This window comes from Epargyreus clarus, unplaced genomic scaffold, assembly GCF_041222505.1.
Source record: "Epargyreus clarus isolate Ecla_fem2 unplaced genomic scaffold, WU_Ecla_fem_2.2 ptg000014l, whole genome shotgun sequence".
NCBI classification, from domain to species: Eukaryota; Metazoa; Arthropoda; class Insecta; order Lepidoptera; family Hesperiidae; genus Epargyreus; species Epargyreus clarus.
Genome location: NW_027332222.1, coordinates 15,338,053 through 15,365,622, shown reverse-complemented (window position 1 = coordinate 15,365,622; position 27,570 = coordinate 15,338,053). Strand labels below are relative to the sequence as shown.

Genomic DNA, 27,570 nt, shown 5'->3' with positions numbered 1-27,570 from the left:
GGTAAAGGTTGGGCTATGGCTCTCGACCCAAGGGTTAAATTCCCGTGGAAATTGTCTTAATATTCCATATATGTCTGGGACAATAAGAAGAGATTCACGTTTTGCCATAATGCATGTAATTTAGATCTAGAGAAGCTACCGACCGACCCGGATTTAGCAGAACTGTCTTAAAATGGCACCTCTGAATTAGTATTAAGGAAAAAACAAATTTGTGTCGCAGACTGTTAATAAATTTATACCTCTTGAATATATAATGACAACATGGTCAGTAAAGCCTTATTAATAATTAATTAATTCTATTTTTACCTAGCAAAGATCAAAATTTGAGTATGAAGAAATTGTGAATGAACGACTTACTTACTAACTTACTAACTATGATCTGAACGACTTATCAATAACATTGAAGCTATTGTTGAATATTTTAGATCATATTCTCTTCCTTTCATATCTGATCCAATATTGGCAGCAAATGAAGATATTCTAAGGGCCAAAGCACCGTATTGTTTTGATCAATGTTGCATTCGCACGAATTGGCGATCCCAAACAGGGATTCCTGTTTACGGGATGTGTTATTTCGTGATATTGGCATAACTGGCAACGTTATTCAATTTCATAGGATTAAATTTGAGCGCCATTATTTTATATAAGTGTACGTTTTTACCACGCCTTTATTGTGATTATAGACAAATGTTTTACTTCTACTCTAAATCTTTACAATCTTCTCCAACATTTTAGTTGTATTAGGAGATCACAAAATACACAACATAAGCTTGAAAAATAAAGTTTAAATTGTCTTGCTAGTAATTTCTTCTCTCGTGCGTTTTGGGCATCTATATCAATTTAAATAATTACGATCGCGTGACTTATCACAGTGAAAGCAGCCTTTAAATTGTAATTTCGAAACCCTTTATGATGATGTACGAGCTCCGCCGACGATGCATTATGGAAGCCGAATATTAAAAATTATAAAATGTCCTAACGTAATTTGTCAACACTGCCCAAGTCTAAGGGACCCGTTTATTTGTAGGCTTTATTAAAGAAATAGATGTTCTCACCAAATTCTTCATGAGTTGTGACACTTAACACATTGTTAATTCATTTTTATCTTTAAGAGTGGACAAGTGGAAGGCAGAATAGATTTTGTATGCTCACTTATTTTTTTGTCTTTATAATGTACGCAGTTTTGTATTAGTACTAATTATAGATTAAAAAAAAACAGTTTGACTATCTTTATTGTCTTTTTGTCATATAATAAAAATATCTTTTGTAGGACATTTCAAAAATCATGACTAAATTCGATCCTGCTAAGAATCATGTTTGGATTTTAAATAATACATAAATTATGTTATTATTATGTGTTGATAACGTGTGTGTTTCCCACGTTTCGGATAAAAATACTTGTTACTTGGATTTACGAAAGCAAAATCGCCGTTAAATGTGTCCAATTTTTTATTACCTTGCTTGCAACTGTGGTAATCATGTAACCTCGGAGGAAGCAGATATTATGACACAGCAGAGTTCTTATTTTTTTTACAAACAAACTAAGCCGTTATAAAAAACTGACAGTTGCCATAGTCAACTAATTTATGGTGTAGTAACTTACATAATAGATGTAGTAATAGTTATTACGGCTACTTCTGACCAATGTTGGAGAGACGACAGAGTCAAACGACTAAAGAATAAGACAGACAAAAAACCGGATCCGCAATACTGGTCATAATCCGACAGACATCGCACTTTCCAGATTAAAAAGATAAGACTTTGACCACAGACTATCCGAATAAATCATAGACAGAGCTGAATCACAGTTCCGAGAAAGCGGAAACGACCAAATTCCCGCCGTTTTTTGTACTATAACCCGGCGGATTGGAAGAGTCATGGACGCCATGACAGGCTGTGAGCAATGCGGCTTGAACTGCGATGCGATTGCGACTTCCGAAACAAAACGGTTGTCTCAGTTTTTAAAAATATGTTGAACAAATACTGAACTTAAGTACAATTCACAATTTTACAATTTTTATCCTCTGTTGAAGATTTTCCAGAGAGACTTATAAATGTTTGTATCAAATCTAAGACAAAAAATTAGTTCCAAAAATTCCAAGATTACCTCTCATCTGTATAATTAAACAATTGTATATCTAGCTATCGTGCAAATATGCATACCTGTAAGCTTAGAAAACGGCTGTAATTTTAAAAGTATACAGCCGCTTGATAATCATTTATTGGTACAGATTATACAAAATTTAACAGATAATCAACCATGAAAGATCCAACCATAAGCTGCATCGACATTCAACGTACGACCAGTGAGATACGGGCGCGTAGTCATATTTTCAATCGGTCGGTTAGCACACACCTGCGGTGCACCCGGCGAATCTCGGAGGGTGCGCGCCCTAGGGACGAGCAGGTAACTGTTTCGGTAAGTTTGCGATCCATAACGAACTTTTGGGGCAACCTTCAGATTTATGCATTCGGAAGACGGTTATGACGTTTTAATACGGTTAAGGCGATAATATGTTAAGACGGTTTCGTATAATATTTTGAAACAACTTAAAAAATAATTTGTCATAATGATAACTTAATAAATAATTTGTAGCTAAATATAATAAAATAGTTTGTTTAAGTAGCTAAATATAATAATGCTTCCTTAGAGACGAAACCGGGTGATGAAGCTGTGTTATATATTAGATTAGAAACTTAGTGCATATCGTTAGTCGCCCGAAAACCAAATGATTTGCATTTTGATAATGAATAGCCCCCGACATGTGTCTAAAAGGAAACAACAATATGCTTAATCCTCAGAAAGAATTCTTGCAAAGTTATAAGACAAAGTAATATAAGTAACTAGCTGACCCGGCAAACTTTGGACCGCCTCAAAATCTATTTATCAAATATATTTCATATAAAATATAGCCTATGTTACTCGTGGATAATGTAGCTTTCGAATGGTGAAAGAATTTTTAAAATCGGTCCAGTAGTTTTTGAGCCTATTCATTACAACCAAACAAACAAAGTTTTCCTTTTTATAATATTAGTGTAGATAGACAATATCCATTCTAAGTTAACACCGACAACATTTTCAAAAACTCTTCAACAACGACACAGCATAATACAAACATTTAAATATTACAGACAACGCCGCGAACGTTACGAAGTTGTTACTCAACGTCTAAAAAGTTCACTTGGTATTTGTTTTACGTCGGATGATTACATTTAATTCCTGGATAAGAACAATCGTAATTACAGAGTGCGGTGTAAAAGAAAACCGGCAACATCTCACCTATTACGCAACGGTGTGATGTACAGTCGTATTCATATTGTGAATATGATATCGTGGTGTTCGTTATTCGTTAGCTATACAAATTGTTATGGATAATCTAGTGTTACGTTTAAGTTTTATTGTTTCATAAACTTACTAGACAGAAGAAGTATCAAATTCTGTTGTAAATTATCATGAGTTAGTTGTATTATTGTTATTTCATAATGATAATAAAAAAAATCGTTAAGAATAGCAAACAATTTCACCTTTATAATTGTTTTAAAAAGAAATACTTAAATATTTTTGGGGCGGCAAAATTTGAGTTTTTTTTTTTTTAAATATAATGTTAAGTTTTTTTATCATGTCATAAAAACTGACAAAACTTGGAACTTTAAAAAAATAACAAAAAACCTACGGCAAACAATCGCCGACTCTGACTGTACCTTTAAACAAGTATATTTTATCACCATACTTGTTCCATAAATCGTAACTGTAATATAAACTATTCTTTTTAAACATATACTTAGCTCGCGTGGCGTGAGTTCTCGTCAAATTTTCTCATAGCTGACAAAAAACAAAGAATGAATCGGAGGCCATAATTAATACGCCCGACACGACACTGCTTATGTAATTAGACGCCAATGTTGAAACTGGCAGCCATTTTATATGCTACTACAGATAGGGCTACCGAAAATAAGATCATAATCATTCATAAAAAATCTTAATCACAGACTTTGTGTAATTAAATAATCTAAGATCGCACGTAAAAAAATATAAAATTGAAATATGTGTATCGAAAAAATAAGTGTATGTTTTTTTTCAAAAAAAGCTGCTGCTTTCTACGCATAATAAGCCTTTTTTGAGAATATTAAAAGCTAAAAAATAGTGACAATAGAATAAAAAAAACTGTATATAATAGGTACCCATTAAGTAATATAGCTAAATATTTTTTTGTGGATCAAAACCTAAAAAAAGACTTGCAATAAAGCTACCTAAGAAAATAATACATTACGTTTAATCCATAGAATTCTGAGTCATCTATGTCTGTCGACCCTCCTCAATAATTTTAATCCGTATTTAAGGTAATCCGAAATATTTATTAGTAAATATGGTAGAAGTATCGTATTTTCATACTACAATTATATGAAAAATCAACGCGGTACCCTAAAAACGCGACTCCTTGGAGCTTTAAATATCAATTTCAGATAACAACTTCCCTGTGATATTATTGCATCGTTTTTACACAGTTTTTTAACTTCATAGCCAGTTGCGGTGACTCACTAGTTACTTGCAAAGTTTAATGTAACTTCATGCTTTTAACGCAAAAAAAGACTAATATTTATTTAACGACGAATACTACTTTGTAAAAAATCGATTAAGCGACGGTTAAGCTTTTTTCAGAAATAAGATAAAAAGTTTATTTTGTTTATTTTGTCTATTAAAGTCGTTAAATCAGTGATCATTTGTATTTATGATGAAATTAAATATGAGCATTAAATCTGCTTACCTACCCTTTACCTTACCTACCTCCTCTGTGAAAAAGAAATGAATTGTCGGTGAAAAACTACTGTGTTCTCATTTCAAGGGTGAAATACTAGATAGTAATAATTAGCATTCTAAGTTAGTCTATACTTCATACCATCTAGAAGTATGTCTCTAAAACCCCTTTATGGACGAATGTCAATGGATGACAGAACTTAAGATAAGGTGGTCGACGTCTATTGATGCTACATAAAATTAATTCTACAATCCTGCTTATAACGTGGTCGACTGGATCAATGACGAAACAGTACATAACCTGACTAGCTAATTAATAACCTATCTATTTTATGTTTGACACGCCTATCTTACACTACTCCTTGAGCGATATTCTCACTATTCGTGAGAATTTGCTCAACATTGCTCAACAGGTCGCTTACGACCGATGTCGGGCCTTACATCCTCGGACACAAGGACCTGATGACCTGACTATATAAGTTTAAAGCAGTGGTTCTCAAGCGGGTAGCAACCTCTTTGGTGCTGGAGCCAGTAGACCGTGTAAGATCCAAAGATAATCGGAGAATGATGAAGGGGATAAGGGGTTATTGTTTTTATAATATTTAACATTAAACCAAATCTTACGTACTATCCATATCGATATTTTTTTCGAATTCTTACCCGCAGCCCCTCCAAATATAAATATAATAAAATTATAGATTATTCATACCTATAGAAAATCTTTTATTTTTGATCCGTTCCCAAAAAAGGTAAACAAAAAATATTAAATTTAAACAAACACAAATTAAAGACTTGCATTGCCACACTCCTGTCTATAAACGCCCTGTTTGTCAATCTTTGGAGCGCTAGACAAAAATTTATTCTTAAAGGCATATAGGTAATAAAACTTTGAGAACCTCTAGGTCCAGTAGCACGCAGTAATTGCGAGGCGCGGCCGAGAACCAGATGTGGTGTGCGTACCGTTTCATTAGTGCTCCAGTGTCAGACAATCCGTATAATTAGACGCCCCATCTAGATGCAAGTGATACGGGGCCACGCATTATCGTCAGTGTGCGCTGTCAGTCTTGGAATTGGGGCATGAGAACTGAGCGTAAGTTGCTCTAAATAAGTACTATTAAGCTTGTCACTACCCCAAATGACTAAGTTAAAACTCCTCATGTTAGTGTTTTTGAAGTAAAAAATGTTAAACCTGCGTCAGGACACGATACCTCATCGAAAATTCGTAAAACTGTATATTTGTGTACGATACCGCAATAAACGAATTTTGTATTTTACCACATAAATGATAGTATATTTATTCATATTAAGCCGTTGGTGCAAAATTATTCCCTAAACATTCCAAAATATCAAAAATGCACTACGTTAATAACCATGTTTTTACTTCTGCCGGCTTTCCCGGAGTGCAACTTTTTTCAAAGTACAGAAGTTGCAAATATGTATGAAACCACCTGATAGACATGCGGCGTTACCCCTAGAGACATTGGAACGTGTCGTATATAAGTCATCATACCCCTTACGTCATCCTTCACACCATTCGGAATAGCTGCTTTTATAAGGCTAAAAATATGATAAGCGCTAAGAAAGGCTTAATAGTCCTAATACTGAAATCTTAGGCTTATTAAGGGCTAAGGATTGTTTAAGGGTAGATAACAAAAGGGTCTAAATGGGAGTAAAAGCGTGTCATAACTAGGTCTAGTTATCATCAACAACATCCCTGATAAAATATGACAATTTATTTCTGCTACGCTACATAATATAACATAAAGTTTGATTGTGTTTGTTTCATGGAATTGGAACACAAAATATGAGTCAACTGCAATATATATCGCTTTCATGGTTACTTAATTTTATTGCATAAATTATAATTATTAGATTTTCATTCATGTTTTATTTAACATACCAGTCAAAATATGGCCACTCAAATTATAAATGACAAGTAAGAACTAAGAACTTTACATAATGAAAAAATGGAGAGAGGTAACAGACAACCATTTACCAAACCAATCTATCTATCGAATGTTTTGCACACTAAAGATAAAAATTTGAAAATTTCTGCATTCTGAATATAAAATTTTGATTTTCGATAAAAATAGATAGTTTTTCTGAGGCAACTCATCCTGTGGCTAATCTCAGGTAGAGACTGATGTCGATGAACCGCAGTGGACGTAACAGGTGGACTGCATGTTCGTTTACTACAACAAATTCTTAGAAAAAAAATACAAAATGTGATTTGAATAGAAAAACTTAAGTGAGCAATTCTCTTTATGAAGTATTTTACAACTCATCTCGAAATTTTCTACCTGCACCAAAAACAATGCAAAGGGCAAGTACCCTATTATTTCGTACATATACAGCCTTCTCCCTCCTATTCTTTGTGTCATAAAACTCAAAAGACCTGCTAAATAGAGTCAACTTTAAAAACAATACTTAACCAAAGCAGGTAGAGATTACGATAAAGATACTTTAGCCTCAAAAAGCAAATGGCTCGTGTTATCGTCCCTTACATACTTCTAATCAGAGCACAGCAGAGACTTAACACTGCTGAGGAAGAAGTAGGTATGGCTTTGCTTATGGAGTCGAACCACGAAGGGTTCATAAACATTAAACTTTCTTGGTGTTACAAGTAAATATTGTAGTGTGTACCCACGCATGCAAGTCTAAAAATCGATTATTCCCAGAATCCAGTTCGATACTAATTAATGAATCTATCAAATCGATCTTAGATACAAGAAAATCGACATTCGATTTTTCTGTTAAAGTTGTGAAAAAAATATAGCATTTTTTCTCGTATTTATAGTCAATGTATATTTGATGATAACTTCTCAGAGCAACAATAACATAATTTCGAAATCGATTTTTAAGACACCGACCTTTTTCTTCTCGATATTTTTATGGGTCGACTCTTCATACTTCGATTCAAATCATTTCCAAACTCGATCTCCACAATCCCTACTATGCGTACCTTAAAGGAAGTTGAAACAATGTTTAAGAGTCGCATGTTTATGTTCATGAATGGATAGCAACGGTGCACCTGTTACCACCGGATTTAACCAGTTCCGGTTTACAGTTTAACTGCACAACTGAATGAAGTTTTTGTTTTTCTGTTTAAACAACTCATTGATTTGTTTAAAATTACACTGAGTTCGCTAAAAGAGCAACTGTTGTGGGTGTTTAAAGTTTTTGAGTTGATTTTATTACCTTGCCATTTTGAGTAAGTGGCACCATCGCCGCGCCTATTTCTGCCTTTTAGCAGTAGTGTTATGTGCTGTGTTCTGGTTTAAAGGGTGTGGTAAGGGAGTGATGCATTTTTTATAATTTTAATTAACAAACCACGCAAATCACTTGATGGCATGCCTCAGGTGAGGATAGGCACAGCATTACGGATGGACACTTGCAGCATGCTGACTTAGTCGTCTGGCATTATATGATCAACCTCAAGTAAGACTTCAATCTTATCAGGAATTGAAAAGAAAAGTTCATAAACCCCAGTGACCACTTTTCATCAAATTGCTCTTGTATGCTTCGTCACTTCCATAGAAATAGAAGATCCAACAAAGGCTCATGCATATGGTCTCTGCTCTGAAGACTGCATACTATACGAGCTTATTCAATTTCATTAAAAATCTCAATATATTTATGCTAAATCTATTAATATAGAAAGGCCTGCAAACTTACAAAGCTGACTGTACACAGTCCAGGTCAGGGTCAGGATAAAGACGTATCAACCGCGTCCGGCGGAAGCGGTCCGATAGTCCCGGAAGGACCGGAAGTCATATCGTGTGAACTGCCGATATCGGACGTCAGTACAATGTAAATCTAGTTATGTCAGTAAACCTGAAATTGTATTGTGAATGACGCGGCTTGGAAATAATAAATTAAAAAAGTGGATGCATCCGCGCTCCATAAACCCAGAATTAGTTGGATTTAGGTCATAAGCCCCCACGCTGACCAATTATGTGTGTTTGTTAGTAGACTTACACTTCGATGAGAACTTCTTTAGTGAACTCTTAAGCATGTCAGTTCAGCACGAGATTTTCCATCACCGTTAAGGAGAGTGATGATTAATTTCTAATTCACACAGCGCCAAAAATTAGGGTTGGACTTCAGATGTGAACCCTGGGCTCACATCACAAGAAGCATTGGTCGTCATCCATTAATATTGACCAATATTTCTGCTTAGCAAAAATCGACACTTGACAATTTGTTTCACTCTTTTTTAAAATAGAAATTATCAAATTGCAATTTTTGGTAGGCAAATTTTGGATACTTGATAAGTAATAATGGCCGCACATCGTTCATTCACTATCCTATCATTGTTGGCTATTACTAGATGTTAGGTCCGAAACAGACAATAAACTATATTCTGACAGATCTGACACACAAGTAAGTGCATATCACGACTGCGACCTCGCCACTCACTCGCCATCGTGTCATTACACTTTTTGTTGTCCCCTGTTCTTGTTTTGTTTTAAATTCGCCTTCTAATCGCTATAAAATGAAGGTTATATGGGTAAACGTTATGAAGCATTGTTTTGGAATAAGGTTTATGGCATAATTATAATCTCTTGAGTTTAATACAAAAGTGCTTAGAAACTTACCAGTAGGATGATCCGTTTGCTTAGGAAATTAACTATGTACTAATTATTTTGATCTAGTACATAAAATTGGAGAGTCTGCATTATGTTTATTTGCACAATATGTGTACATGATACCCAAATACCTTTTTCGTACGGGCTAATTTTGGAATCACAATCAATTTTTACGAAGATTTCACGCAATAGACAATAACAAAAACATTATACATTTAAGACACAGCTCTATTTACATAAAAAAATAATAATAATGAAATTGACAGGTGCGACAGTGACACGTAGACGTCGATAATAATAAAAACAAGTGTCACTCAAAGTGACAACGTAGCTGCCCGACTTGATACGAAACCAAGACACCCACATCTTCCAGACACCACGGCCCAGTTGGAATTTCATAATCCAATTACTGTTCCTAACCTTATTGCACTTGTGACATGCAAATTGCTCCTGTGACACTGACAGTATAATTAGGCGGTGAGCCGTAGGTGTATGTACCTGCCTTAATGTGTCCTGCGGTTGACAAGGGCTGTCTTCTGGTGTGTGACATAATCACTTACAATTAATAAATTAATTTAATTTAATACAACTATATTAATTTTATGATACTGTCGTTAAAAGGCGCAGTTAATTGCATTTTAAAAAAACTGACTTTTATTTTCTATTTAAAATAGTTCCTTGTTTTTGTTTGTTATAAAAATAAAATTATGTTTGTACTTTTTTCATAAATGTTCAAAGTATTAAGATCCGCATATAAAACAAATTTCAATGCTATTAAGGAACATATCCATAAATGCATATCGGTATTAAAAGCTAATTTAAATACATGATCATATTTATAAATGTATCACATGTAGGTTTTAATTAATAAAATCTTGTTTATATGCACTTTACTTATCAGTGGTTTCCGGTACGGGTCTGGCAACCCTGTGATACTTGCAACACAATTCCTTTCGCCTCAAATTTACAAGTCAAGCGTGAAGACACTTGATAGATAGCAAGTAGGTAATTATTGAAATAAATCCCCAGCTAGTAAGAAGCGGGTAACCAGTAACAGATTTAATCTTAATAACACAAAAACAAACATGAAGCATGAATCACACTACGATTTCAATAGTGTGGGTATTGTTTAACAATTCTAATTTATGTAGTGAGAAAATGTCAAAATGTAAACGTGATTTTATTGAAATTATATCTCGTTTGGCAACTTAAATATTAAGTTATATAAATTATTTAAACATAAAAAAATATATAAAAACAGTCAGATCAAAACGTGCGTTTTAAAAATATTGGACAAATCGGTCGCAGGTTGCTTTGTAACTTAGAAACACAATTTAAAATATTTGATTTAATTTAAGAAATGTACAAAACAGAAACACGACCGCAAATAAAAATATTAAGTTGGAGGCTGAATGTGTAATGATATTTTTGCCTATCCATCGAGTCTCATAAAAATATGAACCCTCAAAAAAAGCGCGCGAAAGACTGTAACTGTCACTGGAATAGATAAAAGTTTAAACTTAGGAAGCAGTACTACGCTAAAATATCATCGAAAGTAGTTTTCTGATTGGTCTAAAATAATTAATTATGACTATTGCGTTCAAGTTTTGAAAACAATGAAACTCGGCGCTCGAGACCAGACTTAGATTTTTTTATATATACACTCGAGACGCTAATCCTCTTACCCAATAGTTCCTATCGTCTCCACACTCAAAAGAGCGGCGCCACTTGTATTATCAACTTTAAAGACAACTTTTAATTTGATTTCCCCTTCCGAGATTATAAAACGATCTTGCAAAATACCTTTTTTGTTCACGTAACTTATTAGTGGCGCTTCGGAAACTCGCAACAAGTTCAATGCAAGCGCGACCATACCATAATGTATATTTGATTACGGCGATCAAGTACCGTTGTGGTTCGGCCCAAATGAAACAATGATCGTGATAATCCATCACCGGATAGACAGCCGATTATTATCTTGCTTAGGTGTTTGTAGACGCCATGCCACTCGGCGTCTGTGCTTCGTAACTCAAAGTTATGCTTGTGAAAACATTGCCGAACTCATTTTCGACATTTTTATAAGTACGTCAAACGTTGTAAGATATCATATACTGATATGATTGATAATAAAATCAAGAAAATATTTAAAGGTAAAAAATAGAATAAATTAAAAAAATATTCAAAAAGTAATAATAGGTACATCAGAAACGTGTGTGTTTTTCTCTATTGTATGTGAGTGGTGTGTGAGAAATATTAAAAAAGTTATATTGACGATACAACTGCTAACATAAAAAATACTCCTTTTTTAATAGGGCTTTTAAAAACGTAAGATTCTACAAAAATATAGATATGTTTATTATTGTTTATGTTAATGAATACAACAATAACAATAGCATATTAATAAATGGATCGTTACCAAGATGAAGATAAGGCTTTCACGTTGAGCAACATGCAATTAGTACACGGACATTGATTTTGAGATTGACAGACATAAGTTTAGTTTCAAAATGTAAAGCAGGGGACCTTATCGCAAATGCAGGTAACGGGACGGTTAGACACAGACGAATAGTCTTGACGAGTCAATTGTCTTGGAGACATTCTGTGTGGGTTTTTTTTTAATATTTGTTCATATAATTTTAATTACTATTGTAATACAAAACTTGCATTTTTCTAAATTGCATAAATATAGACAAGAAAATTAAACAATAATTTGTTGTCAAACTTCATTTTAGTTAACGAAATGGTTAAAATTTGAAAATGAATAATTATAATTTTGTAATGAAGTTTAAAAATATACTTTTTAGACGCTGTCTTCTATCAAATATCCATAAAAATGTACAAGAGCACAAAAATGACCCTAACAATAATAAAAATAAACAAACCAAATCGAAGTCCTAAAAATAAGTCGACAGACTAAAACCGATAAACTCCCAATTAATATCAAAGCGACTTATTGTGTCACGCTGGGAGGATCATGGCTTATAAACAAATAAACATAAGCAAATAGATTCAACGGGCGTTCACGTAATAAGTCGCATAATAAGCCATCAATTAATATCGATTTTGATTGAAGAATTCTTAATACCACTTTGGAATAGGAATTTGATGGACAAACTCACCCACACATTTAGTGTTTGCCGACTTGTCTCTTGAAAAGCGATAAGCGATGAGCGAGTAACAATTCTTGAGAAATATTTAGACAAATTTGGCGTTAAGAAAGATTGTAGCGTTGTAAATGCTAAGTGCATTTACTTAAATTACATGATGAAATTTTGCAGTTATTAAAAGTTGTAGCCAAATCACGCATTTTTTATTACCGTAATGCTTCAAACAATCTTTCACACAGAACTTCACATTATGATACTTAATAGGTATAGGTACTTTCCCAAATATTCTTATTCCCAAACTAGGGTTAGGTAAACTATGGTCTTCTAATGATTACTACAAAATTAAAGTTTTGTATAAAAACCATAGATGTTCCTTTTCCTCTAACTAACAAAAACAATTAATGCAATGTCGAATTTTACACTAAAAAAAGTCGTGGAATGGAGGTTAGTTGAACAAACATAAGTAAATTTAATTCTAACGTCTAAGGTTAACCTCGTCTATCGTTAACCTTTATTACTAAAACGAGTGCCTTAAACCATATTTATTCCGTATACACAGTTGAATTTGAATGTTAATAAGATCGCTGCATTAACGGATAAAGACGGGTTTTCGATATGTGATACGTGGGAAGTTCCGTCCCTTGGACCTTAAAGCACAAATAAACGGTAATAGCGATGTATTTGGCTATCGAGTTACATTCAAACATTCAAACTGAAACTAGTTCTGTCATTCCATCACACTTTCTTTGGCGAACCCGTTCGAGATTCACCGATATAATCATACCGTAAGCGATTTGAACTCTATTTAATAAGTCTATCGACACCAAATATAGTTGTCGTGACAATTTATGAGATTTTATTATTTGATTTGCATTCAAAATAGTTTCTCTGGGCACAAATGTCACGGATTCTGATAAAATAATAAATGTAAACGTGTGACTTTAGTTATATGCATAAAATAATTACGTTCTGGGTTATTTCCATTCGCATACCGAATTAACGATTGTGTTATTTAAAATCTGGATAGGTATATATTTAGTTAAATATTATTTCTGAACATATGTATTTTGTGAACATAGCTGTTTTCCCTTCCTATGTCTGCAAAACCTATTTTTTTCGACATTGCATTTATAAAATATTTCTTTCCTTTTTGTTTCAATTTAAAATAGACCATAATATAGGTTATCTAAATCTTCTTGTCATAAAACAAAGGCAAATCAATAGTAAGTACATCAATATTTCTTTCATAGGTATTAAAACATAGACCATTTAAGCAACAAAGCCAAACCACAGAATCTCCGGTTCTTCGAACCTACCACCGATGAGTATTCAAATTACATTTTTTCATCCCAACCCAGCCTGAGGCGATGTTTGGCGATCGTGACAGCGGCGCGGGCGCAGGCTTATTATTACAGCAAACGGACAGCGCGGCCGGACGCAACGATAACCACTTGCGCATATGCATACGATACTATGCAAACACTTATCTAGAAGGTGCATTAACATGCATGTATTGCGTTTAAAAGCCATTCTTATTGTAAACGTCGAAGGTGGAGAATGTGGTACAGGATGAGGAGAGAGTTCCAAGATTTTAGCGTGGCCCTAAAACGGCTCGATCATTGTTTGGAAAAGATTATTTCTGTCTCACGTTATAGCAGTAGCATTCATACCTTAATGTGATTATGTAAATGAAACTTCGAATGAATTATCTTTGTAACATGAAAGTTAATTTTATAGTAATTAACCGTTTAATTCCTAATCGAATAGTAGTAAATATCTGATTGGCCGATTTGAGCGAAAAAATAATAACAAAAATATTCAACAATATAACAACTTTTAGATACTTTGCATTTTATCTAAATACACTATTAACATAATAAAATTAGATCGAAAGCTTTTAAATCCATGTTTCGATACTGGTATATGGAGAATTCGCCTTCATTTTACGAGTTTTAAAATCCACGTATTAATAAATTACATGTGAGACTTGAAATTCGTCTAAAAGTTTTAAATCCTGCTTTTAAATTTACAGACACATTTAAAAATTTGAATCCATTTTAAAAGTTTTAAATTCAAGTTGAGAAACGTCGGTAACAACGCAGCCACGTTATCTACGTTGTTTGCGGACAAACAACAGGATCGGCGGACCTTGTTCAAACATGGACCCCACGGATGTTGACTGGTTTGGACCCGGCTCGGGCACCATAGCGAAATTTGTTACAATGGAACATTACAACTGGAAGATTTAAGGCTTAAAATGTTACTGTTTGTCTGATATAACACTTATATTTATTACTTTAAAATCCTTCTAATTTTAGTCGAAAGATATAATAGAATATCGACATTGAACTAATTAACAGACGCGTAAGAAAATAAACGATGTGAAGTCATAATAGATCTCAATAAAAAATAAAACCTAACATTATTGTTCAATACAAGTAAAAGAACAATAATAGTAAAAGTTACGACAATTACACGAGAAGGCACTTTAGCACGCAAACGAAGACGAAAAAGAAATAAGAAATAACAATAGTAGTATTTAAATTTACATCTTTCTTCCAACCACAAAAAGCGTATCAATTGCGCTTTATAACATTATTAATAATGACAAACGATAATTAGCAAAACGCGATTTTAAAGGAATAACGAATAACGTTATTAAAATACAATAGTGAACTTTCGCATGAGAAACTAATATTTCCCAGACAATACCGACGCGAATAGGCAATAAAAAGGCGAATGTCTCAGCCACCGGCGCTGGAAAAAACCTCAAAACAATAATTCTTCATAATGATCCCGCATGGGCCGACAGTTTTCCAATAAAGACGCTAGGAACTCAGTAGTCTTACGATAAGACTTGAAATTCTGACATTTGTCCATTATAACTAATAATAGATTTTGCAAATGGTAATAATTTTTACATATCAACACCAAATCTAAAATGTTAAGTGGAAATTAGTAGGAGTAGACACAAAAAGTAGATAATGATGCAATTTTAATAAAATTAACACGTTAAAAGATAACACTGCTCTAATTAATTCAAATCCATTTTAAGCCATTTAATTGCATGTTTTAATAAAAAAGTTGTTTATATGCTTCAAAAACACCTATTTAAATTAATACGTGCAGCAAAATATGTAGAACGATATGTCGATGGTTGTTAGGTGGAAACAAGTTTGGAATGTTTAGATAAAGCGACTGAATGGCTTGGGATTTATGGAAATAGCATATGAAATCTACGTATCGTCAACTTGCACCTGCCAAACAGTATAGTATGGGGCAATAACCGGTTCATTATAACCGAAAACTTCGTTAGAGTATCTTATATGTTCGACACGTTTGGTCTATCAGAAATTATGTATCTATCAATTTAGTTTAACTAGTAATACTATGCAATTGACCTTATCTGAGTATAAAAGTTTATCTTTTATTTTAAAGTATCGAGTTACAATGACTAAAATGGTTAAAGTGCTTAGAAAAGTTGTTACAAAATATATGTTTGTAGTATATAAAGTTGTGACCGCGTGTGGTCCAAATGTTTTAGACGTATATGGGTGGTTATTGGTTCAAATTATTGAAGGGACTTCATATAAGGAATCGATTTGCACTTTGATAGACCGGTGCGATAATGCCAAATCACTGTAATTGCTCCATGATTGAGATATTTATGAATTTATTGAGGACGAAATGGATTATCTGAAGCCTTACAAGTATGGTCTTACAACATCAGAAACTTCAAATACTAAGACTTTATGGTCATGACACAAATATGCAATACCTATAAATTTTGATTTTACTGCTGAGTAAAATATAGTATACCAAATTGTACAGCTAATACTGACAAGTGAGGCAACTGTTCAAATATTCACAATTTCTAAGAGACAGGCCGTTGGAAGTAAAGCTTCGCAGAACAATCTCATGTCGCGAGCGGTCGATTGTCTCAAAACAAACACAGTTACTCCTGCCAATGGAGAACACCTCGTCATAAGACGCATCGTAGGAATAAGGTTCAAAATACAAGACGTAATAGTGGAGCCTGCATGCTAAATATTAAGTGAGAAATTGGTCTTAGTTGAGATTTATAGGAGGGAGTACTGACCGTAGACTAGGGCTGACAAAGAATAAGAACGTTTTTGATAATTTAAACCAGACAACATAAAGAAAGTTTCAAGAGTTATTTGACTACTTAAAACGCTTATTGTTTATTATTTGATCAAAATTAAGACTCAATAACAAAAGCATGTCCGATATTTAAACTCGTTTCGTTTAAATCTAATTCATCTACCGATCTATATCATTTATCTCGATCTATATTCCAGTGTTTAAATTGATATATAATAAGTTTTGACCATCTAGCAAAGTTAAAAGTTCCGAAACACCAGGCAAAGTTCATTAGCAGGAATTCAAAACCAAGATCGAATATCAACCCTGATAGTGAACCCAATTGGCGAGCAGACAATTGCCGGCTAATTGCGATTGTTTTAAAAGTGGAGCGTCGGCCGTGTTTATACAACAGTGACATGTGCATTTCGATACAAGCTGAACGTAATCAAAACCCGACGTGACTTGCATTTACCTACACGGTGATGTCACCCTGATCAAACGATTCGGGACGGCTAACAGGAATGGTTCGATGTGTGCTAGAATCTGCATCATGGTTGGCAGTAGTAGGTTTCCTTATTGTGGGAATCCTGTTGACCTTTTCTGTATTTGAATCTAAATCGCTTCTTATTTTGAATTGAGAAAATGTCCTTGACTAGCTCACAGATAAAAAAATATTTGATATTCTTATTTTGACTATCAAATTACATATAAAATATGGCGGATACAACACAAATTCCTTTATTCATTCTATTAAGATTTTCTGTGAATTACGTAATGTTAGGTTTATTGTCCGTCCGCTGGTCTAACCACAATGTAATGTAGGCGTGCAGGAAAGCATCGTATCTGTGGTACGAGCACCATAAAACACAAATGCTTTCAACGACATTGTTACAACAGTGTCTATGATCAATGAACATGTACGACCATAAACAACACCTTGAAATGTTTATCATTGGACATACCAACGATTCTTCGGGCGACGATGACACGGAGAGAAGATAGTTTGGGCACGCCATAAATTTAGTACATTTCTTGAGTTCCATGCTAATTGAATGATTCGGAATTTAGATTTACGGAAAGAAACGAATAAAACGACGACAATGCATTACGGAATGGAAAAGCTTTCGAGATAAGAATTCGAATTATGAAGTAGGATTACCAAAACCATTAATATGTGAAATTATATACTAAAAGAAACTTATAGGTATTATAAATGACGTGCACGCATCTTAAGACGCAACAGTGACATGGGGTACATCTCAAGCACTACTTGATATGAATCCCAAAGCAGAACTTTCCCTCAAAGCGTCGTTTTATCGCCCAAATTCGTCCCTTTCTAAACATAGTGAATAAAATAACACTATTATTGTTGGTTGATCAATATTCAAAAGTCCCACCAGGTCCCGACCACAGAAATCGTGTGGCAACGCGTCGAATACTAAAGGGGCGTTGAAATTTGTATTCAGCTAGGTAAGCTTAGGCGAAGACATCGTGCGGACTATGTACGGAATTAAACTGTTGTCGTTATCGCTACATCTAGTGTTTTGAATGTCCTTGCCCGTACATTTCAGATGCCTATACGCATGTAACGCTTTTTAATAGATTTACGGCAAGTTATCTTTAAACGATTGCAACTTCGTTACAACAATCAACATATATTGGTTACTTAGCATTATTTCTAAAATGATAAATGTAGTTAAATTTATTTATATATTTTCATTCTCTAAGTTAAATAGCTTAGAGTAGGTAGCTTAATGATAGTTACCGTGTGTAACCTATTCTTCATTCTTAAGTTTTTCAAAACCTACTTTGATAATTTTAAAGTTTAGTACATTGTGTTGTATGAATTAAGTTGACCATTAATAGTTTATGTATATTATCTAAACAGATTAAGACGACTTTAATGTTGTTTCAAGTAAGACTGTAAAGAAAACTGTAAAGTGTAAAAAGAAGACTGTATAGTGTAAAGATTGACTCAAGTCAGATTTAATGTTTATTTATTTTAAAGTAGTTCCTTCCCACAGAAACGATAGCATTGTTTGTCATCATTGTGATTAGTGGAGTTACTTAATTTAAACCTCTTATGTCGTTATCTGAGAAGCAAATTAAGACAATAGATATTCATAATTCAGCGCTTATCTATTTACCAACTTTAACTTAGTCAAGTTCTCATAAAGTCTATTTCTCACAAAGTTGATTTTTTAACTTTTGTGCTCGTTCTGAGAACTCAGCATAACAAATAGATGTCTCGGGTTGCATATCGCATTCTCGACGTCAGCAGGTATAATTAAAATACATTAAAAAACGATGCGCTGACTCCACTCCAGTTTTTAAAACGAGTAGTTACCCAAGTACCACTAAACTGTGAGAACCAAGATATTACCCGACCGGATGAAAGGACGCAGAACACACGTAAAGCTCCCTTCCTCGGTGCGCCAACGCAACGCGGTCGCGTTACCGCGCAGACCGCGCTTTCATAAGCTCGGCCACTCTTCAAAATTACATGCAACTACATAATATAACACTTACCTTCTACACCGTCGATTTTGGCTGACAGAGTCGACAGCAGAACGCCAATCGACAGCAAAGTAATCCCATAATCCGGTATAAAGTTTCTCGACCACATCTTGTAGCACAACATTCACACATGGATCACACACATTTGTTTTACTCCTTCTGTGTCGTTTAAGCACTAAATAATCAACACTCACGGAACTAAATGTAAGAACTGACACTTCATTTTGTTTTTGAAATGTTGTTACGTCGAAAACATTGATGTATTGGTCATTTTAGCGGTAAAACACGTTCAAACGAAACGTAAAGCCCGGTAGGATCATGCGCAGCCGCGTCCTGCTCGCATCTGACGGCTTTGTTCGTAAATACACAGCGTACGGTAAATCAAAATGGCGGCGGCCGCCCTGGTGTGCGTGTGCGCAGCCCAAAACAATGAGAATTATCCTTTTTACTACATTTAATCTTTATGAGCTAATAGTATAAATCGTACAATGCCTAAATAGTTACAATTTATGTTATCAGTATTTAGGATTCCCGCGGGAAAACCGTGAGAACGCTCTTACGCACACATACAAAGGTACGCGAAGGAATGTTGATTCAATGGAGAAATCAAGCGATTCAACAGCGCTCGGCTATTGCAGCCAATAGTGAGCTTTCGAACTTTGTGGTTTTATAGCCACAGCAGAGATGGCGCTGATCATTTATATTGTACGAAATATCTCTAAAGGTGGATTTTAAAAGCTCTTCAAATAATTTAAATATTTATTTATGTTTTAGTGGATGATATGATTCAAAATAGACATGAAATATTTATTATTATGGCATGGATATAGTATGGTTAAATATTTGATCAATATTATGGTTGCTACGGTCACAGCTCCGCTAAGAAAGATAATCAAAATAACACTTATAGTGCGATTTAAAAGAAATATCCAATAAAATGGCTATGTGCTATCAAAAACACCCATTTGAAATAGAAAACGAAGATCGCTTAACTACGATTAACACGAAAATATTTGAAATCAAGAAGAAAATACAATTATCAGGTTTGTACGTTTCACTTTAACTAAATTATTACTAGATATTTTTGTCTCCGTAATTTCGTTCATCTACGTAAGTTATTTAGCTTGTAACTTGTACTTACTTAAAATATGTACCTAATTAATAATTGATAAAACTACAATACCAAAAGTGTATTTAAATGACGCGAAAACATTATTGTACATACATTTCATTCATAAATAATACACTAATTTACTTTCCACTAATTAATATGTTAAAGAGAATAATGTTTATCTTACCAATTCCTTTTCTATTCTAAATGTAGAAGGACAAAGAAAGTCACATTATGAAGAAAACGAGGCTGAAAAGAAACAAAACAATGATTTAATCGACACTCTGAAGAAGGAAATACGCGTACGAATCGATGAATTGACACAAGCGAAAGAAATCATTGGTGAAGATGAAGTCCAGGTCAAGAAGTACTTGAACGATGTTTGTCCTATCGGCAACAAGGGGGCAGATCTGGTAGTAATTCCAAATAAGTATTATAGTAGTAGTGATACAATACATGACATATTTAATACTAGCGGTACAAAGTTTGCCGGGACAGCAAACTTTGTACCGCCTCAAAATCTATTAGGTATAAAATATAGCCTATGTTACTCGTGAAAAATGTAGCTTTCGAATGGTGAACGAATTTTTAAAACTCGTCCAGTAGTTTTTGAGCCTATTCATTACAACCAAACAAACAAAGTTTTATCCTTTATAATATTAGTGTAGATTAAACAGTAGTCTTCGCTAGCAGTCTAGAAATCTCTTTAGCTCTTTAGAAACATTGAAAAACCTGTTTGCGTTTGTGCTTGAAAAAAAAATATTTCTAGTAAAAAATATTTTTATTAGGTACTTGGCATAGCTTAATTCGTTCTTAATAATAATTTTCTACAAGTATTCTATTTTGTTTAAAAAACAGATGACGTAAATTGATGACAAAAGGTATCTTATTATTAATTCCCATAATTTAAATAGAAAACAAACATACAACCCGAAAGTTAGCAAAATATTGAATTAAGTTATGCCTACAAAAATAATTTACATCTTGGTTTTCTCACATGCAGATAATTCACAATCTAGATCTGAAAGTAATCGAGCAGCGGAAGATGCTAGACTTACTGAAGTACGAGAAAAGAAGCAAAAAGAACAAATTAAAAGACCTGGAAAACGAATACGAGAAGCTGCTTATTGAGAGCACTAAAAGTGCTTTAGTGAAGTCTAAGATATCGACTAGATCTAGAAAGGTAAGGAAGGATTTATTAGGGATTGGAACAAAAAAAATAGGTAGATTTTTTATGCGGAATCATACTTATTCATTAGTATAATCAGTTGATGACAGAGATATGTTTTGTTCAAAGGGATACGGACTACGGACATTTATTTACAGGGATGTTTAAAGATTTTACCCTTGAAGAATGATTTATCTATTTCACTGTTCAGTGAAAAAGATAAATCAAAATAATATAAAATATTTATTTTCAGCATGTTTCTCACTTAGAAAACGAAATTCATAAAGTTCTTATACAATGGACGGAAGCTGAACTAGTCAAAAAGAAATATTCGTCTATTAGGCAAGTATATAACAGTTTATTGAATTAAACGGTTGATGTAACCCTTCTTGTTTTAACTTCGATGACAGGTAACAAATAGCAGATAAAGCGCTGCTATGGTCTGATTTCAAGGTGGTAATTACTAATTAATCTATGGCTGAACTTAGATAGGAATTCAATCAATCTATATGGACAACATACATACAATCCAATTATCCATAAATGTTTGTTTTTTAATCCCATAAAATAGACTAACCGTAAGAGAACAGAAATATAATATTTTTGCTTATAAATTTATACAGACAAGCGCTAGTAGAAGATTCCGTGAAATTCGAAAGTTCATTAGCAGGTATTGAAGGACTTCTAGAGAAGCAGAGGGAAGAAATTAAGAAACTGGAGGTATTCTTTTTTATATAAAATATAATATTGAAAAAGATTTAATTTTGAAAATTCACTAAAAGTATTTTCGCACCAGATACATTTAAAATTAACTGAATTTTGAGTTGATTATGTACAGAATATTTTTTAACTTTAATAACCTACCATCGCTTCATCTCAGTGTTGAGGTAGAGTCTCAAAGGTGTGGATGGCTGCTTACTTACATATGATCAACTCCCAGTAGACCGCAATTCTATATGGAGTTGTTTACAGATGTCTATATGAGACATTGATCATTTCTCATCAAGTGACTTGCATGCTCCTGTGCTACTTTGCCAACTCGTACTTTATTTTACATAAAGCAAATAGTCATTAATTTACACTCCTACTAATTGAAAAAAAGTGTTCAAATGTATCTGAAGTCTACTAATTAGCACTTGGTCTGCGCAGTGAACTATGGCCTAATCCTTCTCATTCTGAGAGGAGGCTCGTGCCTAGTGGGGCAGTAATAGGTTGGAAATGATTTACATTTGATTACAAAAGAAAAAACTATTAACTTTTACCATAGATTAGTAAAGATACTTCGCCGCCTTGAAATTGAATGAAGCCACAAACGGCTTATTTTAGTAAGTTCTTTTATTGAATTCTTGACAAATAAAAATATTTTTAGAGAAAATTTACGAATAAATAACTAATACTGCGTAATTTCTGTAATAAATAAATATTTATTTCAAATATTTTAGGGACATTTTAGCACGGAGACGTGGCAAAACTTTTTTACGCAACTATTTCAATTCTCAAAACTTGTTAGGAACATTTTCTTGTTAGGAATCTTTACTAATCTATGACTTTTACCTCAATATTTTCGTACAGTACGTGCGCGAAGAAGCAGCAGACATGCGTATCCGCGCGACGGCGGCCACCGTGGCGGAGGCGGCGCGCGCGCACGACGCGGAGCACGCGCGCGCGGCCGAGCGGGCGTACTTCGCGCAGCGGTTCGATGAGCGGAAACGCGAGCTTGAGAAGCTGGAGAAGAGGATCTTTCCTCCCGCTTGTAAGGACATCGTCGTCCACATCATCATCATAATAATACTGCTATGACTTTTTAGGAGAGCACTTTTTTATTAAATTTGGTAAAGATAACAAAGGATTTTTTGTAGGAGTAGCGACGAGCATGCTGTCCTTCTGACAGTTAGTGACAGCTGTGGCCCATCGACAGCTGTAATCAACCCCAAATAAAATAAGAGTCCAACCAGAGTTCAGCCTCAATAGCGTTATTATCGATATGGATTAGGTTGGAACGCCTCGGATAAGCACGTCAACCTTGCCACACCCTTCAAACGAGAACACGGCAGCCCTTAACTGTACTGTTATGCAGAAATAACTAGTGTGGCGATAATGTCTCTGTAGTCATCATCATTAGGACGTCAGGCAAAAATTACAAAATTTAAGTCACTATATAAAACTATGTAACTATATAAAATTATACTTAAACAATATTCCAGTACGACCAGTCCGTCAGGAGTCGAGGTCTACTGAAGGTGAAGCTATCACCGAAGAGACCTCCGCCGTCACTCAAATGGAAAACATCTTCCAGAGACTCATGAAGCTTACTGGTAGGACATTCATTTAGTTACGAATTTAATTTTTTTATAATACAGGAGTTGCAGACGAGCATGCAGTCCATCTTATGGTAGGTAGCCATCGACGCCCATGGACAATTGTAATGAACCCCAGATATGATTATATTCCTACCTGAGGTCGGCCATTGATGCACTGCTACCCGTGAGGACTAAGCTGGAACGTCTCGGAAAAGTCTTCCTTCCCACACCCCTAAAACCAGAAAACAACAGCGCATAACACTGCTGTTATTAGGCAGAAATAGGTGTGGCGATAGTCGAACCATAGAGGATTCTTCTGCCTTAAAACAAGCTACGAAACTCACCTTTGTTTCCAGGCGTAACAGACGCCGAGGAGGTATTCGACAGGTTCCGAGCGCAGCGCGAGACATCCAAGCGGCTGAGCTACCTGCAGCAGAGCACGGAGGAGGAGAAGCTGCAGCTGGAGCACACGCAGACCACGCTCATGGCGGAGCTCGAGGGGTACAAGTTCGCGTCCGTCAAGGATAAGGATGAGTACGATAAATTTTAGTATTACTTAAGTGTATCGTAGTGAATTTATCTAAGTCTATGGTATAGGTCATCAATCAATCAATCAAAGGTGTAGAACCGCGTACAAGGTATTCATTAGCGTAAGAATCATGCTAACTTCCAGGTAAACGTTAAATCCCTGTAGTTCCGGGACTAGAATAGGGCTACGGTATCCCCTGCCTGTTGGAAGAGGCGACTAAAAGGGGCTTCCGGGGTTGCGGGCGGCAAGAGTGGGAGCTCGAACCGCCCGGCTAGTGACCCCGGGAAGGACGGCGGTATGTGTGGTCGCATACCGTCGTGCCCACCAGACGGTGTGGCGAGCATCAAGCTCACCTGGGCGGAGCCCGATGGGGCAACGCGCTAGGAGGACTCCGGTTGCGTTCCTTTGGAGATCCCGGAGTCCTCTACGCAGCGCCGAGGACGGCCACCGGGGGGGTTTTAGTGCGGTAAGAATCCCACATAACTCCGTGCCGCTCCCACGGCATAGGGTACCTTTTGAAGGTTTCCCCCTCGTAAACAAAAAAAAAGAGGTAAACGTTAAATAATGTTATTTTATATCACGGCGTGCGTAAATAGACGTTTTACGCACGCTTCGCGTGCGCAAAACCCCCATTTCCGACCCCGTAATATAAAATTTTATACAACACGCGGACGAAAAATGTTTTTCTGACTCAAACTCACACTTGTCAGAAAAAAATTTTTCGTCCTCGTATTGTAATGTACTATTCCCTATCTTTTCATGTTAATTCTTTTAAAATCTGAGCAAAAAACGCTTTTAATATCTTATATTGTTTAATAACTGTTTCCTATTCCGTAATAACAACTGCTTAATACAACCTCTGAAACACAAACGCGAGCTGGTGGCTAAATGGCCACCTATCAAACCCCTGACTGCTTCCGACGATTATCAGATCAACACCAATCTGCATAGATAAACTATCCAAACGATAGGTAGATATATAAATACATATATGAACCATATAAAATACACTTGCACTTAAAAACTTAGAAATATTTCTATCATATTATAAAAATCAGAAACATCGTAAAAACGAATCTTTGATGATCTTGCAGAGGTCAAGATCAAATAACGGAATTGAAGGAAGAAATTGAAGAAGAAGAGAAGATTTATTCGGAGCTGGAGAAGCAAATGGAGGAGATTGATAATTTCCTGCTGGAAATCAAACGACTGCTGTATGAGTTATGCAAGCTTTTGGACGTGAGTTATATATTTAAATTAATTAACAAAAGAGTATAGGCATTGGAAGTAGTCACTGTCTGACTTTAAGAATACCTCTTGAAAGACTTATTGTACTACTGCTATGTGGCGGGAATAGAGGGCATGAAATTCATAAAATTCTACTTACTGTAAATGAAAAATAAGGTTCGTCAAACAATTTCGACTTAATTTTTCAGAGTTTTGTGCGTATTAGACATTAATAAACTTCCTTTAACGGCGAACGCAAAAATCGTGTCTAGTGATCGTGATCGTGACGTCTATCAAGCCGCACTAAGCCAATATGGTGGACTATAGTCCAGAATCTTGACTCTCCATTTTAGAAGGAATTTGTTCCCAGAATTAGGATAGAAATAACTTGATAATGTTAGGTATGGTACATAGCATGATTGAGGTCGGGTATTCTATTATCACAAAAAGAAAATATTCAATATTTTTTTTATAATGAGAATTAAATAAAATTCCAGGTGATTCAAGAACCCCCAATGCCGGAGTGGACAGCCGAAGCTAGAGACATCCAGGAAATAATCCAAGTGTTGTCGACGCGGTTTGAACGAGCGCGCACTAGAGTTGTCATCATTAATGAGAAGCAGAAGGACTCCACAGCTATTGTGGTGCCATCTAGTGTGAGTTTGGAGAAACTAGTTTGTATGGAAAGCGCCAGCGCAGTGTCCCTTCAATCAATTAAAAATATACAATTATAATGCAATTAGCTACAACAATGTTAAGAAATTAAAAATAATTGATATAATCCTTATCTTAAGATGGTTGAATTCTTCACGATTACATAACTGTGGCGTCATCGCTACAGTTTTGTGTGACTCTTTCTTATTATTATGAATAAGGTAAAGTTTAAAATTGCTTTATAGGGCAGAATATGATAGACGTTTTTAGCAAACCGACCATAGTACCACCATTTAATCGAGTTGATTGCAGATGTTTATGGCCAGTAGTATTTTTCCGTGAAATGGACTTTTCATTTGATATTTGAGTTCAATTTACGAAAGCTTCATTATTGTAGAAAAATTAGCCAATAGCCGACATTTTTAATAAAATATTAATAATATTTTCTTTCAGTCAGCAAGTCGTGCACCGTCCGTGGCGGGGGTGAGCGCGCACAGCCACAGCACGCAGCGCGAGAGCGACAAGGCGCTGCCCAGCTACCGCGAGCTGGTGCAGCGGGAGCCCGTCAAGCCCCCGCGTACGTACACCTGGCCCACTTCTGGGCATAGGTCTCCTTACAGAGTTAGATGGGTTTTAAGTTATAGTGCGTCGTCTTGGCCAAGTGTGAATGCCGATTCGGTGTTTGAAACTTGCCGAAGTTTCAAACACCGTTAAAATCAAAACCAATATTTATATTTCGTTTAAAAAATATCGATTGTATCAAACTGAAAATTCAGGTTGCACCCGTGCAACCACACTGGGACACTGTCGGCAATAAAACTTATACTAACAAATTCCTTCACAACGAATTGTTGCAAAAAAAATTATTTAGCTTAGGTATAACATAATTTCCTGTATAGTAACGCCACTGACGTCTAACATTAATTGCCTTTAATCATCTATTTTTCAGCATCCGAAGATGAGGAAGATATACCTTCACGTTGCTACCTGAAGAGACAAGCGCAGCTCATAGTGGACACTAAATGCCGGCGGAAAGGGTTCCGCACTCCTTACCCCAGAAAATAAACATAATCTGTACAATAAATAACGAATAAATAAGTAGATACATACACAAATGAATGTTGTTTTTTTTTTCAAATTTGCTGTATCTAATGTTAATACTATAGATATAGTTTATATTGTTCCGTGATAAATAAGTTTACAGATATAAATTTATTTTTATTCATTCAGATCTTTTTTTTTTGTTAACGAGAGGGAAATCTTCAAAAGGTACCCGGTGCCGTGCGAGCGACACAGGGTTATGTGGGACACTTAACGCACTAAAAACCGGTGGTTTTCCTCGGCGCTGCGTAGAGGACTCCGGCAACTCCAACGGAACGCAACCGGAGTCCTCTTAACGCGGTGCCCCGTCGGGCGCCGCGTGAGTGAGCTTGACGCTCACCACATCGTCTGGTGTGCACGACGGTATGCGACCACACATACCGCCGTCCTTCCCGCGGTCGCTAGCC

General features: G+C 35.2%; 3 protein-coding genes across 4 annotated transcripts in view; 2 read left to right on the top strand and 1 right to left on the bottom strand.

Moving 5' to 3' along the window:
* Positions 1-11,778, top strand: part of LOC140746984 (uncharacterized) — a 181,928-nt gene extending 170,150 nt beyond the window's left edge. The window contains exon 9 of the mRNA XM_073079192.1: positions 11,766-11,778. The gene's annotated coding sequence lies outside the window, so the exon portion shown is untranslated. The remainder of the gene's footprint in view (positions 1-11,765) is intronic.
* N (neurogenic locus Notch protein) overlaps positions 1-19,434 on the bottom strand; it is a 144,167-nt gene extending 124,733 nt beyond the window's left edge. For both annotated transcript variants that reach the window (XM_073079177.1, XM_073079178.1), the window contains exon 1: positions 19,086-19,434. In XM_073079177.1, the coding sequence (XP_072935278.1) occupies positions 19,086-19,197 (112 nt within the window). In that variant the 5' untranslated portion in view covers positions 19,198-19,434. The remainder of the gene's footprint in view (positions 1-19,085) is intronic.
* A 576-nt stretch (positions 19,435-20,010) lies between these two features.
* On the top strand, positions 20,011-27,127 carry CCDC151 (Coiled-coil domain containing protein 151). The gene is made up of 12 exons (XM_073079179.1): positions 20,011-20,116; positions 20,398-20,597; positions 21,188-21,367; positions 21,606-21,694; positions 21,976-22,072; positions 22,925-23,105; positions 23,557-23,667; positions 24,009-24,186; positions 25,276-25,420; positions 25,906-26,062; positions 26,520-26,639; positions 27,012-27,127. The coding sequence occupies exons 1-12, from the start codon at positions 20,011-20,013 to the stop codon at positions 27,125-27,127; spliced, it is 1,680 nt and encodes a 559-aa protein (XP_072935280.1).
* The last annotated feature ends 443 nt before the right edge of the window (positions 27,128-27,570 follow it).